General features: G+C 39.6%; 1 protein-coding gene across 3 annotated transcripts in view; it reads right to left on the bottom strand.

Moving 5' to 3' along the window:
• Positions 1-20,270, bottom strand: part of TAOK3 (TAO kinase 3) — a 194,832-nt gene that overhangs the window by 53,243 nt on the left and 121,319 nt on the right. For all 3 annotated transcript variants that reach the window (XM_047759663.1, XM_047759664.1, XM_047759665.1), the window contains 4 exons: positions 12,691-12,784; positions 10,912-10,993; positions 4,642-4,809; positions 1,258-1,464 (listed from right to left, as the gene is read on the bottom strand). In XM_047759663.1, coding sequence (XP_047615619.1) covers positions 1,258-1,464; positions 4,642-4,809; positions 10,912-10,993; positions 12,691-12,784 — 551 coding nt within the window. The remainder of the gene's footprint in view (positions 1-1,257; positions 1,465-4,641; positions 4,810-10,911; positions 10,994-12,690; positions 12,785-20,270) is intronic.

Below are 20,270 nucleotides of genomic sequence, written 5' to 3'. Positions count from 1 at the left end.
TGTCTCTGATGTTTTAGCGTAAATGTCACTTCATTGGAGGAAGGGAGACTTTTCCCTACTTCCTGCTAAAGCCCTCTTTTATCCAGAGCAAATTTATAATTACATGATATAGTTACTTGATTATTTGCTTAACCTCCCCCACAGATAATAAGCTCCAAGAAGGCATCATGTCTGTTTTATTTGTCTGTATCCACAGAGCCTACTGTAGTTCCTAAAAAATAATAAAGATCCCCAGCAATGTTTGCTGAATAAATGAATAAGTTAATCAATTCAGAAAATAAATGTATATTCCACTATTCATGACATGGACTGCCCTTCACCCTTACCTGTTCAATTTCCTTTTACTCCTAAGGAAAATGCACAACCAATAGAAGTCTGAATGAAAAAAAAATTCTTAAATTTGTTCTCCTACTAGAATTAGAGTGTGATCACTGATATTTACTAAAATAAATACATACACAACTCACATATACCCAATAAAGAAAAAGTTATAAAGGATTCTTTTCCACTGTTCCACACTAATGGCCTGCTTACCTAAGGACACTTAAATCACTTTTGGGAATTCCTCCAGAGACTTATTGATAATTCTGTGAAATACTCATTTTATAGAAATTACTTTGAAAGAAGCTCTGAAATATTTTTCATTTTTTAAATAAAGTATTTCAGTTTATAAACCATGATAGGCTTGAATGAAATGAGGCTCTTCAATTGGAAAAATAAAGTCAAAACAAAAATCAGAATCATTCACTCAAAAGCCAGAACATTTAAGCAGACAGAAAGTTAGTCTTAGGAACAATAAATCCAAGAAGCAATAGAAAAGAGTGGAAACTGCTTCTAAAACAAAGAGTATTTGGGGACCATTCAGTAAGAAACATACTTCTGAAAGAACATACTTCTAAAAGGTCACAACCAATGGGTTTTTCCTCGAAAGACTTTAAGATCTACAGTATTAAGGTTATTGGTTTAGAGAGGAACTTACCAGTTTCTTTGACTTGGAGATTTATGGATTTACTTATTTTTGTTTATCAAAGGTGGCAGACATCAGAGTAGCAAGAGAGGAATGTGAAGAAATAGGCACAGATACAGCTTGCCTAGTCCTTCATTATCTTTTTACTGTAACTGAACTATCATATGCTAGGTTGAGTACCACCTTTCAGTTGAAAAAAGGGAATTAAACTATCTGGATGCTACATGACCTGAGCTGGCTTCAGTATAATGGCAAACGCCTAGAGCTGTGAAGGGGACCATGGAACCTACCTTTTTGTGCACAACAGAGGAACTGGAATTTACTGGGCTTTCCTCATCATGCATCATTACAAGTTCAGAGCTGCTGTCATCCATGACTTCCTGCATGCTGTTCACACTGCTGCTCTGGCTGCCTGTGCTCACAGACATGCTTGGGATAGAATGGTTGCTGCCCAGGCTGTCCATTTCCCTTCTCAGGCTGGTACCATGTTCGCTGTCCTATAAAAACGGCGCACTCAGGTTAAAAAAGAATGACTGGAGATAAAGCACCAATCCATTGACTAAGCTATTAAGCAAACTCAATTTTGCAATGCCAAGGTGCTTTCTGCCAAATCTACAATGATAAACTTTTAATGTGGTGGTTCCACTACTTTCCCACCATTTTCAGACATCTCCAATTCACCTCTATGCCTTCCCCAGGGGCCATTCTAGATGTGTGTTGTGGGTCATAAGACTCCAAATGATGCTCTCCCAGGGCTTTCCCCTGTCATATGCAACTATCACACTATTATATTGCTATTCAGTAAGCAGTATTAGGCCAGGTTTCTAAGAGACGTTCAGGAACATCAAGGTGCTAGGGAAAGGCTGCAGGCTACTGAACAGGTGACCACTAGGATACCTGCAGACAAGGCAGTGGTTACCTGAAACTAAATGAGAGTGAAGAGGGTTTTCAGAGATTTGATAAGCAATATGCTCCTTGGCAAGTCACTATTGAGTAACTTCATATCTAAGCAGGGATATTAATTCTACTGTCCTGGACAGGTAATTAAATTCTGCCTCCCTCAAGCAATTCTATCATGCTTACCTCTGTAATCTTATTAAATATATCTGTTAAATAATACTGGTATTCATCACTACTAGTCCAAAGCCTACTATTTGAGAAGTGGTAAAATAATCAGAACATATAATTTATCCATCACAGTGGGATATCTTTTGATGCAAGATTAAATAATATAATTAAAGCAACTTAGCTCCAAAAAAACTCCATTTTCAAAAAACCATACCATACATACATAATGTTAATGAATTGTTGCTTAGCCATGGAAATATAAGCAATCACTGACAAAGGTAATTTGGTAATTTAAAATGTTAGATAATATATTACATTATAGTGAGTTATTTTCCTAATTAAAGGGGACCATTTGTATATATGCAATCAAGAGATTTTATATTCCAATTCAACTTTCTTATTTTTTATAATTATTGATAAATAACTTTGTTTTATTTTCTTTTATATTAAAAAACTAAACTAAAATTCATTCTTCATTCTTTTTCTCTCTCTTTTTTTTTTTTTTGTCCATACCCATGGTATGTGAAAGTCTCAGGCCAGGGATTGAACCTCTGCCACAGCAGTGACCTGAGCAGCATGAGTGACAATGCCACCAGGAAACAGCTCTTTTCCTCTTTTTTTATCTAGTTATACAAGAAGAGGAGTCCTTTCTTTTGTTCAAGGCTAATCCCTGTGCTAATGTTCTTGCTCCTGTGTACTTCCTGAGATCCTCCTTCTCTAACTACATCTCTTTCCTCTATCTTCAGTGTCTCTGTCCAGGCTCCTTGGCCTCTGCATATAAATACGAAGAGGCCTGCCCTATATTTATGTACCTTTCTATATACTTGTCCTTTGTCACCATTCCTTCTTGGCCAAACCTATGAATTTTAAAATAACCAACTTTTGCCATCTCTGCTTTCTCACTTCCCATTCATTCTACGACCCACAGTAATTTACTATTCATCCTCACTAGTTCCGTAAAACTGCTTTTACTAAGGTCATCAAGAAGGCCCTACTTGTAAAACCCAGTTAACACTGTTTTTGGTCCTTGTCTAACTTGACCACATTGTGGCATCAGATGGTATTGGCTGCTCCTTTCTTGAAACAATCCATGCTTAACATCTGTGATGCCTTTTTCTCCTAAGTCTCCCTTTTCTTATACAGCATGGGCCCTCTTCTCATTCTAAATTCAACTCCTTGATTCATCATTATTTAAATAAATGCTCTTGACCCCCAACCAACCACTCTTCACTCAGACCTCTTTCATGTGTTCTAGATCTGCATTTCCCAACCAAATGCTAGACATCTCTGTTCAAATGTTCCAACTGTCATTACCCTTGCCTTCAACTAATCCTTCTTAAGTTACCTGAATAAGAAACTAGAAAGTTATCTTTCCTTTGAAAACCCCATCTGTATTCTCTGTCAGTACATATGATGCCAGGACCTTAAAATTAATAGGCAACAAAGTGAAATCATCCCAAACCTACACTTTCTCCTTGGTTCTTTTTCACTGTTCTTGGTATTGACATACTCTAGTCACCTAGGCTCAAACATCATAAACTCCTCCTCACTGCCACGGTCACTTTCAATGAGAAGCACTGTATTATCAAATCTACTTCTACAGTGTTTCTCAAATATTCCTTCCCTCCTCCCCCCTTCCCATGCATAGATAGTGCCCTTATTACCTCTTGTGTAGACTATTATCCAGAATCTTACTCATTCAAATCCATCTTACACTCTATTGCCAGGAAAATCTTCCTAAAGCAAAGCAGTTTCTTGAGTCTAAAATTCCCTATACCAGCCTGTCAGAAACTATCTGCATCTTCACTAATCCCCACCAGCAGATGACTTCTCTCTCCCTACTATGGACCTTTGCATGGTGCTCTAACTCCATAGCATTCTTCATACTTTGCCTTATATTTAAGAGTTCTTTTTTTTTTTTTTTTTGTCTCTTTGCTATTTCTTGGGCCGCTCCTGCAGCATATGGAGGTTCCCAGGCTAGGGGTCTAATCAGAGCTGTAGCCACTGGCCTACGCCAGAGCCACAGCAACGCGGGATCTGAGCCGCGTCTGCAATCTACACCACAGCTCACGGCAACACCGGATCGTTAACCCACTGAGCAAGGTCAGGGACCGAACCCACAACCTCATGGTTCCTAGGTGGATTCACTAACCACTGCGCCACGACGGGAACTCCAAGAGTTCTTTTATAAATGTCTCTTCTGGGGAGTTCCTGTAGTGGTTCAGTGGCTAACAAACACAACTAGGAACCGTGAGGTTACGGGTTTGATCCCTGGCCTCACTCAGTGGATTAAGGATCCGGCATTGCTGTGAGCTGTAGTATAGGTCGCAGATGCGGCTCGGATCCCACATTGCTGTGGCTGTGGTGTAGGCCAGAAGCTGTAGCTCCAGTTGGACCCCTAGCCTGGGAACCTCCATATGCTGCGGGAGCGGCCCTAAAAAGGCAAAAAGGCAAAAAAAAAGTCTCTTCCGCAACGCTGCATGTCTCTTAAGGCAGAGAGCATCAATTGCACTGTTATCCCCAAGGTGTTTTTTATAGTGCCCTGTCCAGAACTTTGTCACATAGTAGGCACTCTGTAAGTGCTGGCTAAAATAGAAAGAACCTACTTCTTCATCCTCCTGTGACTCATTCAAGGGTCCATTGCGTGTCTCTTGGAAAAGGATTTTTTTCATTTTCCGGTACTGCAGGTTATCTAGCTCACGAACAGCATCTTTAGTCCTCTGTATGAGGTCAATCAGGACACGGAGTGGTCGGTCTCTCCGAACAAAGTCATGCTGATTAAGGGAGGAGAAAAAAACAGAAAATGATAATGAGGAAATATATTTTTAGGTACAAGATTTAGATATAAAAGTAAATAGACATAAAATAGTTCTGTGGATTTTGTAGTACTAATAAGGTATGATTTTCATTTCATGTAGCCTCTCATACAGTACATATCTCATGAAGTGAGAGATTTATGATTTTCTCTTCTTCCTCAAGCGTCATTTTGTGGACTTTGAGAATTTACTTGAGAATGCTTGAGGTTTCCATTATCATACAAGTAATAACAATGACTAGAACTTTAAATAGTAGCTGAGAGGCTTGTGACTTTCACATCGAAAAGTACAAAATAAGAAAAAGCAACGCAAAGTATAGAATATTCTTGTTATAATTTTCCTCAATCCTCTTCCCCACCCTACACTACCCCTTTTTTTGGCTGTACCCATACTACACGGAATTTCCCAGACCAGGGATCAAACCAGCACCACAACAGTGACCTGACCACAGCAGTGATAAACCTGGATGCTTAACACACTGAGCCACCAGGGAACTCCACATACACTACCCATTTATTCATTTATTTATTTGGCTTTGCAGGGCTGTACCTGTGGCATATGGAAGTTCCCAGACTTGGGGTCAAATCAGAGCTGCAGCTGCCAGTCTAAGCCCCAGCCACAGCAACACAGGATGTGAGCCGTGTCTTTGACCTATACCACAGCTTACGACAACACTGGATCCTTAACCCACTGAGTGTGGCCAGGGGTCAAACCAGCGTCCTCATGGATACTAGTTGGATTTGCTGCCACTGAGCCATGACAGGAATTCTAATACACTATCCTTTTAAAAACAAACTCGTATATATATTTTGTTTGCTATTTCTGTGGTCATATGTAATGTAGGCTTGAAAATACGGTCGCCATTCCACTTATTCAGAGGTCAGAATTCTGGTAACTTCATCTTCCCTTTACAGAACTGTATAACCAGAAATAAGGGGAAAGGGCCACTGAGGAGTGAAAACAATTGCCTCAAAGTCCATAAACTTTTCTTGGTATAAACAGTATTCACTTTCAATATTATCAATGATCTTTAACACTGATTCTGGTTTCCTGGTTTCTCAGCCTACAGCAGTTTAGAAAGAGGGAACAAAAGTGGGACAACAAAGGACCAAGAACTGTTAGAGGGATTACTTGTGATAGAAAGAGGAATCTTTTGAAAGTTCTCTGACCACAACAGAAAGAAAGAGAGGGAAATTCCATGACTGACACAGACCAACCAGCCAAATAAAAACAAACCAAGGTTTGTGAGCTATTTTGCAAAGGGGAAAATGCCCTTCATATACTCCTTTTATACTCTACAAGTTCATGAAATGCTACTGTTTTGGAGCCATCAAGAAGTGAAATTATGCTTTCTTTAAGAAGGCAAAGAAGCGTATCATTTATTTTGACATGATTACCACAGAAAATGATCAAAAGTAAGAAGAGAGGGTTTTGATTTTTAAAGAAAAGGTTCAGTTATGTGGAAAATTCACATTAAGTGGAGTTCCCATCATAGCTCAGCAGTTGACGAACCCGACTAGTATCCATGAGGATTCGGGTTCGATTCCTGGCCTTGCTCAGTGGGTTGGAGATCCAGCATTGCCGTGAGCTGTGGTGCAGGTGGCAGACTTGGCTCGGATCCACAGTTGCTGTGCCTGTGGTGTAGGCCGGTAGCTATAGCTCTAATTCGACCCCTAGCCTGAGAACTTCTACATGCCGCAAGTGCAGCCCTAAAAAGACCAAAAAAAAAAAAAAAGAAAAAAAGAGAAAAGAAAGAAAATTCACTTAAGTGAAATTATAATTTGAAAGCTTTGGGAAAATGAGGTATAATGGGGTAGGCCTTAAAAGAATGGAATAGATTTAATTTCTCTTTAGGTTAAACAGAAAAGAGGAGAAAGACCACTGTGAGGGAAAAAAAAAAGCCTTGTGGTTCTTCACCCCAACTTTGCTGTCCAGGGAATTGTGGCTTTTGCTCCCTTTTTAAAAATAAAATATCTCTTCCTCTGCAAAGAGTCCTTTCTGAAAATGAAACATCATTCCCAGAAGGAAGTGTAGCCTGCCTATTTCAAGAGGAGAATGAGAGAGAGAAAGTAAATTATTTTGCTACTCCAGTGCCTGCAATTAGACAAGAGCAAATTGGTTTTTAGCAAACCTAGGATACTGAATTTTAGAGCAAAAATAATAGCTCTTAGAAATTCTTTTAATTCCAAGGTGAAGAAATTTAGGCCCAGAGGGGTTAAGTGATTCACACAGCTATACAGCAGAAGAGCTAGGCCTGCAACCCAGATATCTTTACTTTGGGTTTCTTCTCGGATGGTCTCCCACAATTCTCTTTCTAAAACAGATTTTATCATGTCATTTGTTGTGACAGATGCTGTATCCCATTTATCCTCCATTCCAACTTCTTTTCTTTGCCTTCCTTTATAGTAAAGAAGAAAAAACACAAGAGTTGGACTCCACCTCTGATGCAGTTACAGATAACAATAAGCTCTGGCCAGTGAGATATAGGCCATATAGGCCGAAGCCCTGAGGAAGGCTTTGTTTTCCAGAATAAAAAGCAAGGCACAGGAAGAGAAGACCTTTGGCCCTTTGCTCTACCTCCTTTCTCCTGCCTGGAATAAAGAGTTCCAGAGATACAGGAGCCATTTTATGACCAAGAAGATAAAAGTCACGTGCTAATAAGGATGGTGAAGTAGCAAGACAGGAGGAGCTTCTGAGCCTTTTACAGCTCTGGACTGCTTCTAACACGTCCTTTCCCAATGTCCTAGACTTCTTATTCCATGAGGTAATTAAACCCTTATCTATTTACGTGTTTTAAAATTGATATACTCAAAGTCTTATAAACGTCTCCCTTCCTCTACTGTAAAGTATGGCCCTTTATATATATATAGCCAGGTTCCTGCTTGAAGTTTAGGCTCCAATCTAGTCACTCCTACGCCTCCTTCCTACCCAATGCACAGCAGATTCTAGATCAATCTTGCCTCGTGCTGTGCATTTCACACCTGCATGTCTCTGCTCCTGTTCTTCTCTTTGCCTCCAATCCTATCTCCTCACTGTTCCCAAACCCATACAGTTGGACAATTTTAAAAGAATAGTTTTATTGTTCTTGGAAATATATTTCCTTTGAATATTTAAATAATACAGAGAAATGCAAGTAAAAGAAGGAATTCCCATTGTGGCTCAGTGGGTTAAGAACCCAACTAGCATTCATGAGGATGTGGGTTTGATTCCTGGCCTCTCTCAGTGGGTTAAGGAAGAACTGCCATGTATGTACAGATGTGGCTGAGATCTGGTGTTGCTGTGGCTGTGGTGTAGGCCAAAAAATTAATCTCTGATTCGACCCCTAGCCTGGAAACTTCCATATGCTGCAAGTGCGGCCCTAAAAAGAAAAAGGAAAAAAAAGGAAAAAAAAGGTGAAAAAAAGAAAAGAAAGTAAAAGAAAATCACGCCAAATTCTGCCACCTAGAAATAAATATTAACTTACGAAATATCATTTTAGACACTCTCCCTCTCTCCTACATTTTTCTAGTTACATTACTATTTTTACATTGTTAATATTTACAACATTTATATTCTGCCTTTTTTTTTCCTTTTAGGCCACCCTACAGCATATGGAGTTCCCAGGCCAAGGAGCAGATTCAAGTCACAGCTGCAGCAATGCTGGATCCTCAACCCACCATGCCAGACCAGGGATCAAACCTGCATCCCAGTGCTCCAGGTACACTTCTGATCCTGTTGTGCCATAGTGGAACTCCACAATTTTTTCTTTTTCTTTTTTTCTTTTTGGCCATGCCTGCAACATGTGGAAGCTCCTGGGCCAAGGATCAAACCCACACCACAGCAGTAACCAGAGCCAAAGTAGTGACATTGCCAGATCTTTAACCTGCTGAGCCACCAAGAAGAATGTATGAACTCCATATATTCTGCTTTTTAACCACAGCAATTTTACTTTAGTTCTCCATTTAAGTTAATTCTATGTGAAGGTGACATTTTTTTTAATTTAATGATTTTTATTTTTTGCATTGTAGATGGTTTATAGTGTTCTGTCAATTTTCTACTGTTCAGCAAGGTGACCCAGTCACACATACATATGAAAGTGACATTTTAATATCAGGAATAAAATTTGAGGAAAAGATGAATTATTTAAAAATACTTGATGGAGTTCCCATTGTGGCTTAGCAGGTTAGGAGCCCAACATAGCGTCCGTGAGGATGCAGGCTGGATCCCTGGCCTCGCTCAGTACATTAAGGATCTAGCATTGATGCAAGCTATATGTGGCATAGGTCACAGATGTGGCTCAGATCTGGCATTGCCAAGGCTGTGGCATAGGCTAGCAGTTGGAGCTCTGATTGGACCACTAGCCTAGGAACTTCCATTTGCCACAGAGGTGGCCCTAAAAAGAAAAAAAATTGGGGGATGGGAGTTCCTGCTACAGTGCAATGGAATCATCTGCAGGACCAGGATGCCAGTTTGATCCACAGCCTGTCACAGTGGATTAAAGGATCTACCACTGCCGCACAGGTGGCAGAGGTCGGATCTGATACCTGGGCCTGGAACTCCATATCCTGCAAGGCGGCAAAAAAAAATTTAAAAAAAAAAGAAGGGGGGTGGGGGGAAGAACTAGGTAGCGCCAACTGGAGAAAAATAGTTGAATTCCTTACAACAAATTTCTACAAGACTTCCCCTGAAAAGCCCAGAATAAAGAATGTCAAAAGAGAAATAAGTGAGTTTCTGCTATGGCGCAGTGGGTTTAAAAATTTAAAAAAACATATTTACAATTTTTTCTTAAAAATTTTTTGTGGAGTTCCCGTCGTGGCGCAGTGGTTAACAAATCCGACTAGGAACCATGAGGTTGCAGGTTCGGTCCCTGCCCTTGCTCAGTGGGTTAACGATCCGGTGTTGCCGTGAGCTGTGGTGTAGGTGGCAGACGTGGCTTGGATCCCGCGTTGCTGTGGCTCTGGCATAGGCCGGTGGCTCCAGCTCCGATTCGACCCCTAGCCTGGGAACCTCCATATGCCGTGGGAGCGGCCCAAGAAATAGCAAAAAGACAAAAAAAAAAATTTTTTTGTAACTGCACAATAGCAAAATTCAGCCAATCTACTGATGAAAGAAAAATTAAGGGAGAAAAAAGGAGGGAGGGAAGATGGAAGAAAGAGTGAATTAGGGACTAGAGAAATAGGTAAAAGGACTGGTGGTGAACATCAAATTTATGTTTTATTTTTTTATTTTTTGCCTTTTAAGGGCACACCCTTGGCACAAATTTCAGAAAGTAAAAATAGAGTGGGAGAGTAGGAAAGAAAATTGTCTCTAGAGTTAGCAAGCAATGTCACCCTTTTTTTACATGTCCTTCTAGAGATATTCTATGCATATAGGAGTAAATAATCTTTTTTATTTTTCCACCAATGGTAGCAAACTATAAACCCTGTTCTACCCTGAATTTTTTAGAAACCTTACAGTGTTTTGAGTATTGTTCCAAATCACTACATGCAAAACTATCTCATCCTTTCTAATGGCTCCATTACATTCTCAGATGGGCTGTAATATTTATAACTAACTCATTTATGGTGTTTGCAGTCTTCTGCTATTACAAACTGAGCTGGAATGAGTATTCTTACACATGTGTCATTTTGTACCTGTAAATGTGTTTTATGTATTTATCACATATCTTCACTGCCTGATGATCTGGCAATAACCTAACTGAAAATCTCAGAGTTAGTATTTGAACCACTGGCAGACTTGGTCCAGAAAGCATTGCATTAAAGTTCATGCAGATATTGGTTACAGGAATATCACAGTGATGACCAGAGCAGGGAGAAATATTATTTGTCATAAGGCAAAAGGAGTGGGGAAGAAAAAGAAAAGGGAAAGATGGGGGGAAAACTATCCACAGGGAATATGTAGCACAATCCTTGTGATAATCTTGCTACTTGTGTGCTGAGCTGCTATCTATGGATAAATGACAAGGCAGCACATTCTAATCCAGTTTGTCATGATGAACTGCCACAGTTCATCATGATTTACTATGTTCCACTACAACATGACTTTAAATCCCCCTCCTCAAATATAAATTTGAAAAATTACCCGTAACAGTTCCGCTGATGTTGGCCTTTCCTGAGGCATTTTCTGCAAGCAGTAATCAACAAATCTCCTAAAGGAGTCTGTCCTGTGTGTGCAAACATATGGAAAGAAAGTAAAATCAGAGTCTGTAGAACACACTGATCACTTTAAATAATTTTCATCTACGGGAAAAAAAATTTTTTTTGCCACGCCTGCAGCATGTGGAAATCCCTGGGCTGGGACTGAACCTGCGCTATGGCAGTGATCTGAGCTGCTGCAGGGACAACGTCTGAGATGTATCCTGCTGTGCCACAGGGGAAATCCCACAAACCATATATTTTAGATTTTTAATAAAATATTTTGGAATATGAGTTCTTGTCATGGCACAGCGGAAACAAATCTGACCAGGAACCATGAGGTTATGGGTTCGATTCTTGGCCTTGCTCAGTGGGTTAAGGATTCGGCGTTGCTGTGAGCTGTGGTGTGGGTCGCAGACGCAGCTCAGATCTGGACTTGCTGTGGCTGTGGTGTAGGCTGGCAGCTGTAGGTCTGATTAGACCCCTAGCTTGGGAACCTCCATATGCGGCGAGTGCAGCCCTAAAAAGAAAAAAAAAACATTTCGGAATAACAGGAGAATGGAACCATTTCCAAGTTTAAGGTATCTAATTAACTCTTTTGGATAATGAATGTAGAGTTTCAAGTAAGTCAATACATAAACATATGAGGAAGGTCAAATCAGAATATATATCAGAAATTGAAAAATATGACATTTATATACAATAGGTTTATATACATTTTCCTCTCCAAAAGTAACATCTTACACAAGTCACAAGCCTATACTCTTCATGACCAACTGGTAACTTCCATCACCCACTACCTGAAACCAGGCAGTAAAACTTGCAGCATAAGAGATAGAGAACCTGGAATTCCCGTCGTGGCACAGTGGTTAACGAATCCAACTAGGAACCATGAGGGTTGCGGGTTCTGTCTGCGCCCTTGCTCAGTGGGTTAACGATCCGGCATTGCCGTGAGCTGTGGTGTAGGTTGCAGACGCGGCTCGGATCCCGCATTGCTGTGGCTCTGGCGTAGGCTGGCAGCTACAGCTCCGATTCGACCCCTAGCCTAAGAACCTCCATATGCTGCGGGAGCGGCCCAAGAAATAGCAAAAAGACAAAAAAAAAAAAAAGAGAGATAGAGAACCTAAGAAAATGCTTCCTGGATGAAAACATTTCCTCTGTTGAAAATTCTATTCTGTCTACTGTTTTTTGACACTGCCCTTTTTCTATAACTCTGTGACCCCAGTAGTTATCAAAATGCAAAAATTTTCAGCAAGGAACAATACATTTTCTGAGTAGATAGTATATGATCTGGCTCAAGACGTTTAAATATATATACAGTAAAGAAAAAAATGACAACTGGAAAAATAACAACATCAGAGAGGATGTTTTATCTCTGCTGAGAAGTGATAAGACTGAGATGATCCATGTGAGACCATCATGACTTAAAGAGATTAGACTAATTAGGAAGGGGCATGTACCCTGTAGAATTTCAGTTACTGCACACAGTAAGAACAAAAACCATAATGAGAGCTGAAATAAAGTGTGTGTGTGTGTGTGTGTGTGTGTGTGTGTGTGTGTGTGTGTGTGTGTAGACAGTTTAGGCCTATAAAGCATCAATGTCCATTATCATAATATGCAATGAACGAATGAAATGCTCTCTAGGTCAAATATTTAAAATGTAATTCAATGAAAGTACCAAATATAAATGGTGACTTTCTCAGAGACTTAAAATAACAGCTCTTACCATTCATTAGACTGTAACGTTGGGGAGTCATTCTGGGCAATGTGATACAAGGCACTCATGGCGTTCATGTTGAAAAGAGGGGGTTTCCGTTCCGCTGAAAGAAAAGAAACATGATAAAAGAGTTCTTGAAAGAAATCCGACAGATAGAGAAATAAGGAACTATCAGCAAAGCTTTGCCACTAAATCGAAAGAGTGTTATTATTATCACGCCACATAATCCACTTATTTTAATCCCTATAAGGTCGCCCAGGATAGAAGAAGCTGCAGGTCATCATAAAGTACACTGGAAAAGCTCCTAACAGAACCCATTTCAAGAGAGTGAAAATAAAACTTTCTCATTTTTACATATATCTTCAAAAAGCTGATCTTTGTGGTCTTCCCACAAGAGGTAGGAATAGCTTCATGTTCATTCATTTTACCTAAAAAACATGTATTCATTGAAAAAAATTTAGAAAGCATGGAGTAGAATGAAACAGATGATTATTATGGAATGGAACATCTTAAACATTACTAACATAGTACGGGCAATAAAGTAATTCAATTCAATAAACACTGTTTGAAGGCTCATCGAGGCCAAAGAATTGGTCTGAGTGTGGATGGAGGGGAAAATGGAGGTAGGAAAAGGAGGATAAACGTAATAAGCAAGGCTTGCTTCATCCCATTCTAAGGAGAAACTTGGTGACTCAGATATTTCTTGCAGAAGAAGACTCCATGCCAGCCCATCATGATCTCTTCTTTGGAATTTCTACTGCTCTCTTTATTTTTATTTCATTTTTTTGGCTGTGCCTATGGCACACACAAGTTCCTGAGTCAAGGAGTGAACCCCCACCACAGCAGCGACTCGAGCCACAGCAGTGACAATGCTGGATCCTTAACCTGATGAGCCACCAGGGAAATCCCTCTATTGCCCTTTTTAGCATACTGCTCACTTGACATGTGTTCTCCTATTACATTTACATAAATACACAAATCTTTTCTCTCAAAAGAAATCACAAACTCTAAAAAAAGCTCTTACAATCCTAATACCCTCACTCTTTTTATTTATTCTCTAGCATATGTAATAAGATGGTACTCCCATATTAGGTGCTCCGTTTGTTGACCAAAGGAAAGAAAGAAGGTTCTAGTCCAGAGTACAGTTAATTTTATGCTATTTATTAGTTATTATGTCACAGAAGATAAATCACTATCTCATTCTACTGTGTTTACCCTAATGATTCTTTAAATATCCTACTTTGTAATTCATAATCTGATCTCAGGTTTTATTAGAGCATCTTGGTTTTTAAGTAAAAATTGTTCTATTAACCACTTACAAAATGGTGAATTTGGCTTATATTTTGCAATTCTAAGAAACAGAACAAGAACTAAGGGCAGGGAATGGAAGACATTTTCACTCATAGAAGGAAGAACTTGTGAAAGGCCAAAGTGGTAAGACAAAACAAAACCAAAGACAAAAAAAAAAAACCCCTAAAACCCAGAATGAACAATGTTGAGAGTCATGAACTTAAAGCTATTGGCAGAGTTCCAGCAGAAGGCAACTTTATTTATTGGTGATATTTGAAGGGGCCTCTTATAATCTTGACTAAATGATCTCTGATATCATTGAAATATGGTAGTCTATGATTCCACAAATATATATATATATATTTTGTCTTTTTGCATTTCTAGGGCCACTCCCATGGCATATGGAGGTTCCCAGGGTAGGGGTCTAATCGGAGCTGTAGCCACCGGCCTACGCCACAGCTCACAGCAACGCCAGATCCTTAACCCACTGAGCAAGGCCAGGGATCGAACCTGCAACCTCATGGTTCCTAGTTGGATTCATTAACCACTGAGCCATGATGGGAATTTCACACAAATATTTTTTATTAACTTCTTAACAGTGTACTTTACTCTACCAAATAGATACCAGTATTATGGGGACATAAACTGTTAACAAGTGGAAATTTGAAAGTTGTAGTGTGGACAAAGGGATTTTATACCTGTTTCAAATGTAGAAGACAAAAATAAAATGGCTCAGGTTAAATTTTATTTTATTTATCAGGAATTAGATTCTATGAAGTGTCTAGAGCTTGGCCTTCTGACAACTTCAAGTATTCAAGCCATGTGGAACTAGGAACACATCATGTAAATATCAATGGCTTCCCATCATGTTTAGGATGAAGTCCAGATCCTTAAACCTAGTCTGCTGGCCTTTATTAACATGACCCTGGCTACCTTGAGCACTTCATTCTGAAAAGCAATGTTTCCCCCCGCCTCTTCTCATGCCATCTTTTGCTTCACTAAAAGACACAAGCTCAGAGTCTTTCACAAATGTTGCTCTGTCTGGACTCCCTTCTCACTTTTGTTCCCTAAACTTTATCTTTAATTCTTTCCAATTCTTCAGGCTTTACCTTAAATATAATAGCTTTTCTGAATTAATTTAACAAATATCTATTCAAGGTTTACTATATGCATACAATCACTTCCTCAGGGACGCCTTCTCTGACCCTCTCAAGACTAGGCCACTAGATTTTGTCATTGCAAATTATATTTTAACTTTCTACTACCTATCACAATTGTAATTAATGATTTGTGTATTTCTTTACTTGATATGTGTCCTCTTTGTTAAACTTCATGAAGGCAGGGACAATGTCTATTTTGTTCATCTTTGCTGAGCACAGCACCTAGTATAAATTTTGGGGGGCCTCAAAATACTGATTTTAAAAAATACAGGAAAGTAAGCCTAATTAAGGCAAAGAAGAAACCCTTTCAACAAACAAACAACCTTTGTGCAGCATGAAATCACGAAAATTACTAAGTCAGTCAGTCTTGGGCCATACATCAGATGCTATGTGATGGAGTCACTAACTGTTAAAAGGATAGGAAACCTCTCACTCATTAGCAAGAAGTATACAATTAAGCTGCTCAGAAGAATATACACTGCACAGGAGAAACAGCTGGGAAGGGGAACTAAAGAAAGAATAGATGTTCAGAAAGAGGAGGATGAAGGAACAACAACACTAACACCCAATTTTATAGTGATACAAAAGGCAGTAACTCCAATCTGGGGCAGGAATGGTGAGGCCTATAAGTGGCAGACACTCTGCTGTGAACAAGGCAGGAAGACAGCCGGCCACAAGATGGGTGGAACAGCTCTAGTAGATAATCATGCTACTGAACACATTCCAAACAGAGTACACAGCTCTGTGGTCTGAGAAGCATTTTGCTAAGTATCAGTTTCAGATGGCTTCACCTATGTTCAAGTCCTTTGCTAGATGTACGATATAAATCTTCTGAGCCATGGTGACAGGGTTCATTGCTGAGCCAGCATACTATAGAGCAAGGGTTGGAAAACTATGGCCTGTGGGCCAAATTTGGCTAACAGTCTGTTTTTACAAAGTTTTATCAGAACACAGCCACGTTCGTTCATTAATGGGTTGTCTATGTCTGCTTTCATGCTACAACAGTAGGGGAGTATGACTGAAAGGACTAATGCACTTATTACCTGGTCCTTAGCTAAAAGTTTGTCAACCCTTATTGCAGAATATAATAGTCTGCATAGAAACTCTCCAGATAAACAGCAGAATAGGAACTGGAAGTGCTTTGAAGATAACTTGTGATATGTAATTCATATTTTCTCCAAAGAAGGAAAAAGGTGAAAGCATAAAAAAGTAAAAAGGTGAATTAACTAAATTAGAGGAAAAAAGTTTCTTTCTTTCCTTCCTTCCTTTTCTTTCCTTCTTTCCTCCCTTTCTTTCTTCCTTCCTTCTTTTTTTGCGCTTTTTAGGGCCACGCCTGTGGCATATAGAGGTTCCCAGGCTAGGAGTCAGTAGTTTTCTTTTTTTGAGGGTATCTTTGTCTGGTTTTAGTATGAGGGTGATGGTGGCTTCATAGAATGAGTTTGGGAGTGTCCCTTCCTCTGCAATTTTTTGGAATAGGTTTTTTTGTTTTGTTTTGTTTTTTGTCTTTTCTGTCTTTTGAGGACCGCACCCATGGCATATGGAGGCTCCCAGGCTAGGGATCTAATTGGAGCTGTTGCCGCCGGCCTACAACCAGAGTCACAGCAACACTAGATCCCAGCTGCATCGTGACCTACACCACAGCTCATGGCAACACTGGATCCTTAACCCACTGAGCGAGGCCAGGGATCGAACCCGCAACCTCACGGTTCCTAGTAGGATTTGTTTCTACTGCACCACGACGGGAACTCCCAGGCTAGGAGTCAAACTGGAGCTACAGCCACAGCAACAACAACTCGGAATCTGAGCTACATATGTAACTTACACCACAGCTCACAGCAACACTGGATCCCCGACCCAGTGAGTGAGGCCAGGAATCAAACCAGCATCCTCATGGATACTAGCTGGAATTGTTTCCTCTGTGCCACAATGGGAACTCCAAAACAATGATGTCTTAATTTAAAGATGATCAAGTTTTTTGTGAATGTTCCACATGTTTTATGAGATCAAGGTTCAGGAAGGAAACAACATTCCCTGTGGTGCAGTGGGTTAAGGATCTGGCGCTGCCACAGCTATGGTACAGGCTGCAACTGTGCAGGTTCCACACCTTTTTTAAAAAAAAAAAAATTTTTTTAGAGCCACACTAGCAGTATATGGAAGTTCCCAGGCTAGGGGTCAAATCAGAGCTATAGCTGCCAGCCTATGCCACAGCCACAGCAACACCAGACCTAAGCCACATCTGCAACCTACACCACAGATCATGGCAATGCTGGACCCTTAACCCACTGAGCGACGTCAGGGATCAAACCTGTGACCTCAGGGATCTTAGTTGGGTTTGTTACTGCTGAGCTACAATGGGAACTCCTGCGGGTCCCATCCTTGGCCTAGGAATTTCCACATACCATGGGTGAGACCAAAAAAATAAGTTCAGGAAGGAGAATTCAGTAAAGCCTTTGGACACTGTTCTGCTTGGCAAAGCTCACACTAAATTAGAGCCCTTAGATTGAGCTTCATTTTAATAAAAAAAAAGAGAGTACTCCTGCCTTTAGATAAATACTTCATGAAAAGGCAGGAGATTAATGAATAAATTGGTTAACAACTGAAGTAATTACTGATCATAGTAATTGCTATTACTTATGGAGCTGTGTCTTCGACCTACACCACAGCTCACGGCAATGCTGGATCCTTAACCCACTGAGTGAGGCCAGGGATCAAACCTTCATCCTCATGGATATTGGTCAGATTCTTAACCTGCTGAGCCGCAACATAAGCATTATTACTCCTTTGCCCAACTGAAGAGACTGGGGGTAAGCTAGCCTAAATAATGAAATCAAATTACACAGTAAGTGGCTAAATTGGGATTTCGACCCAGTCCTATAAAACTCCAAATCTGTCTTTTCACTAGGCTTCAATGCCTCTTCAATAACACTGTGCATTTTATAATAGATAGTACTGGTACTCGGAAATTAAAAAAAAAAAAAAAAGGAAAAAGAAGCTTTGTAAGACAAAATAGACTGCTGTCCCCTCCACAGTTATCACAGTATTCATTTATTAACATAGTGAGCAGCAACAATAATGTGGAAGAAGGAAATTCCAGGCACAGAAACTATGTAACAACATTTATGTTTTTTATGTTCTTGTTTTTCTTGGATAATTCATTTCTGAAGAAAGTAAATTGCCTGTCAATGCAGGTGAACTGTTTGTCAGCTTCTACCATGATCTGTGCTGGTTAATTAAGGGTCTGTAGTTTAAATTGAAGAGCATCAGATTAACTTCTCTTGAAAAAATCTCGAAAAATAAAATACCTGATGACTGGACAATTTCAACATCCAAGTATTTCCCAAGGATTCATGCATTTAACTAGTTTTTTTTCCATGGAAGGTCAAATTAGCAAAAGATAATTTGTAACGCAGGTTTAACCACTTGGGAAACTTGGAGCCTGAACCAAGAAAGAGGGATAGTTCCAGTAAAATGATCCTTTTCCTGTCTTGTGATGTTACCTCAGTGATTCAATTTACACTGAATATTTAGCATGGGGCTTTTAAAAAATATACACAGTTATAGAAGAGATATTACAAGGAAAGGGGCATGATCCAACAACTTTCAGTGTAATTTAAATATTAAAAGTAAAATTTTAAGTGTATTATCCAAGGTGTTCCTCTCATAGCTAAGCAGTAATGAATCCAGTTGGTATCCATGAGGACATAGGTTTGATCCCTGGCCTTGCTCAGTGGGTTAAGGACCTGGCGTTGCAGTGAGCTGTAGTGTGGGTGGCATAGGTAGCTTGGATCTGGCATTGCTATGTCTGTGGCATAGGCTGGCAGCTGCAGCTCAAAGTCAACCCCTAGCCTGGAATTTCCATATGCCACGGGTGCAGCCTCCACTCCCCCCCCCCCAATTTTTTTGTTTGTTTGTTTTTTTAAAAAAGTATATTGTCCCGGAGTTTCTGCTGTGGTGCAATGGGATCAGCTGCATCTCTGCAGCACCAGGATGAAGGTTCAATCCCTAGTCCAGCACAATGGATTAAAGGATCTGGCATTGCCAGATCTGATCCCTGGCCTGAGAACTCTTTAAGCCAAGGGGCGGCCAAAAAACGGAAAAAAAAAAAAGCAAAAACACAAGAAAGTATATTATCTAGGGAGTTCCCTGGTGGCCTAGTGGTTAAGGACTTGGCATTGTCACTGCTGTGGCTCCTGTTACTGCTGTGCCTTGGGTTCAACCCTTGGCTGGGAACTTTTGCATGACATGGGCAAGGCCAGGAAATAAATAAATTATATTGTTTGTAGCTAGAATTTCATTAAGCCTCAAACATACAGAAAACTTAGAAAAATCATTATTTAAGGTTATATATGCAATTTAATCACCTTTCATGTAAAAAAAAAAACAAAAAAAAAAACCCTTTTTCATGTGTCCATTAATAAGATTAAGGACAAGGAAACAGATGTATGGTGAAGCTCTCAAAGGTCTTATATTGTTTATTACATTGCCAATATAATACACTTTGAATACCTGCTGAGAATTTGCATGTCCTTGATAAAAATTTTATTTTATGAATATTAACTGAGCATGTACTATCATCTTTCTCCGAATCTAACATGTCATTGACAATAGATGATCACAGTTTAAGATGCACCACTATTTTACATACTACTTAGAACAAAATGCTGCCAATTATAATGATAAAATGCTGTTGCTGCTAAAGTACCTCTTGGTTTTATAGAAAGGTTAAAAGGTAAATGGAAAATTTGATAAAATATGTACTAGGATTGTGATGATGGTGCCTGATATTTACTCTACACATACCATACACCAGATATAATAATAAGCACTTTAAATCCATATTTTCATTTAATCTGGATAATCCCCTTAAGGGAGGGGATCTTATTATGCAAATTTCATAAAGAGTTAAAATAACTTGACCAAAGTCATACAACTAAGAAAGGGCAGAGCTGAAATTAGAACTCCAGTTTATCTGACTACAGAGTCTGTGTTCTTAGGCATAATTTGATACTATCACCTATCAATTTAAAGGAACAGCTGTTGTGGAGGCTAAGACAATTGGGAAGCTACTTTGTTCTTTGATTTAGAAAATCATTTTATAAAAGGCAATCAAAGTCACACTGATAGAGAGAGCATGTTGTA

This window comes from Phacochoerus africanus, chromosome 15 (assembly GCF_016906955.1).
Source record: "Phacochoerus africanus isolate WHEZ1 chromosome 15, ROS_Pafr_v1, whole genome shotgun sequence".
Lineage (NCBI taxonomy): Eukaryota > Metazoa > Chordata > Mammalia > Artiodactyla > Suidae > Phacochoerus > Phacochoerus africanus.
This window is presented reverse-complemented; position numbering and strand designations above follow the sequence as displayed.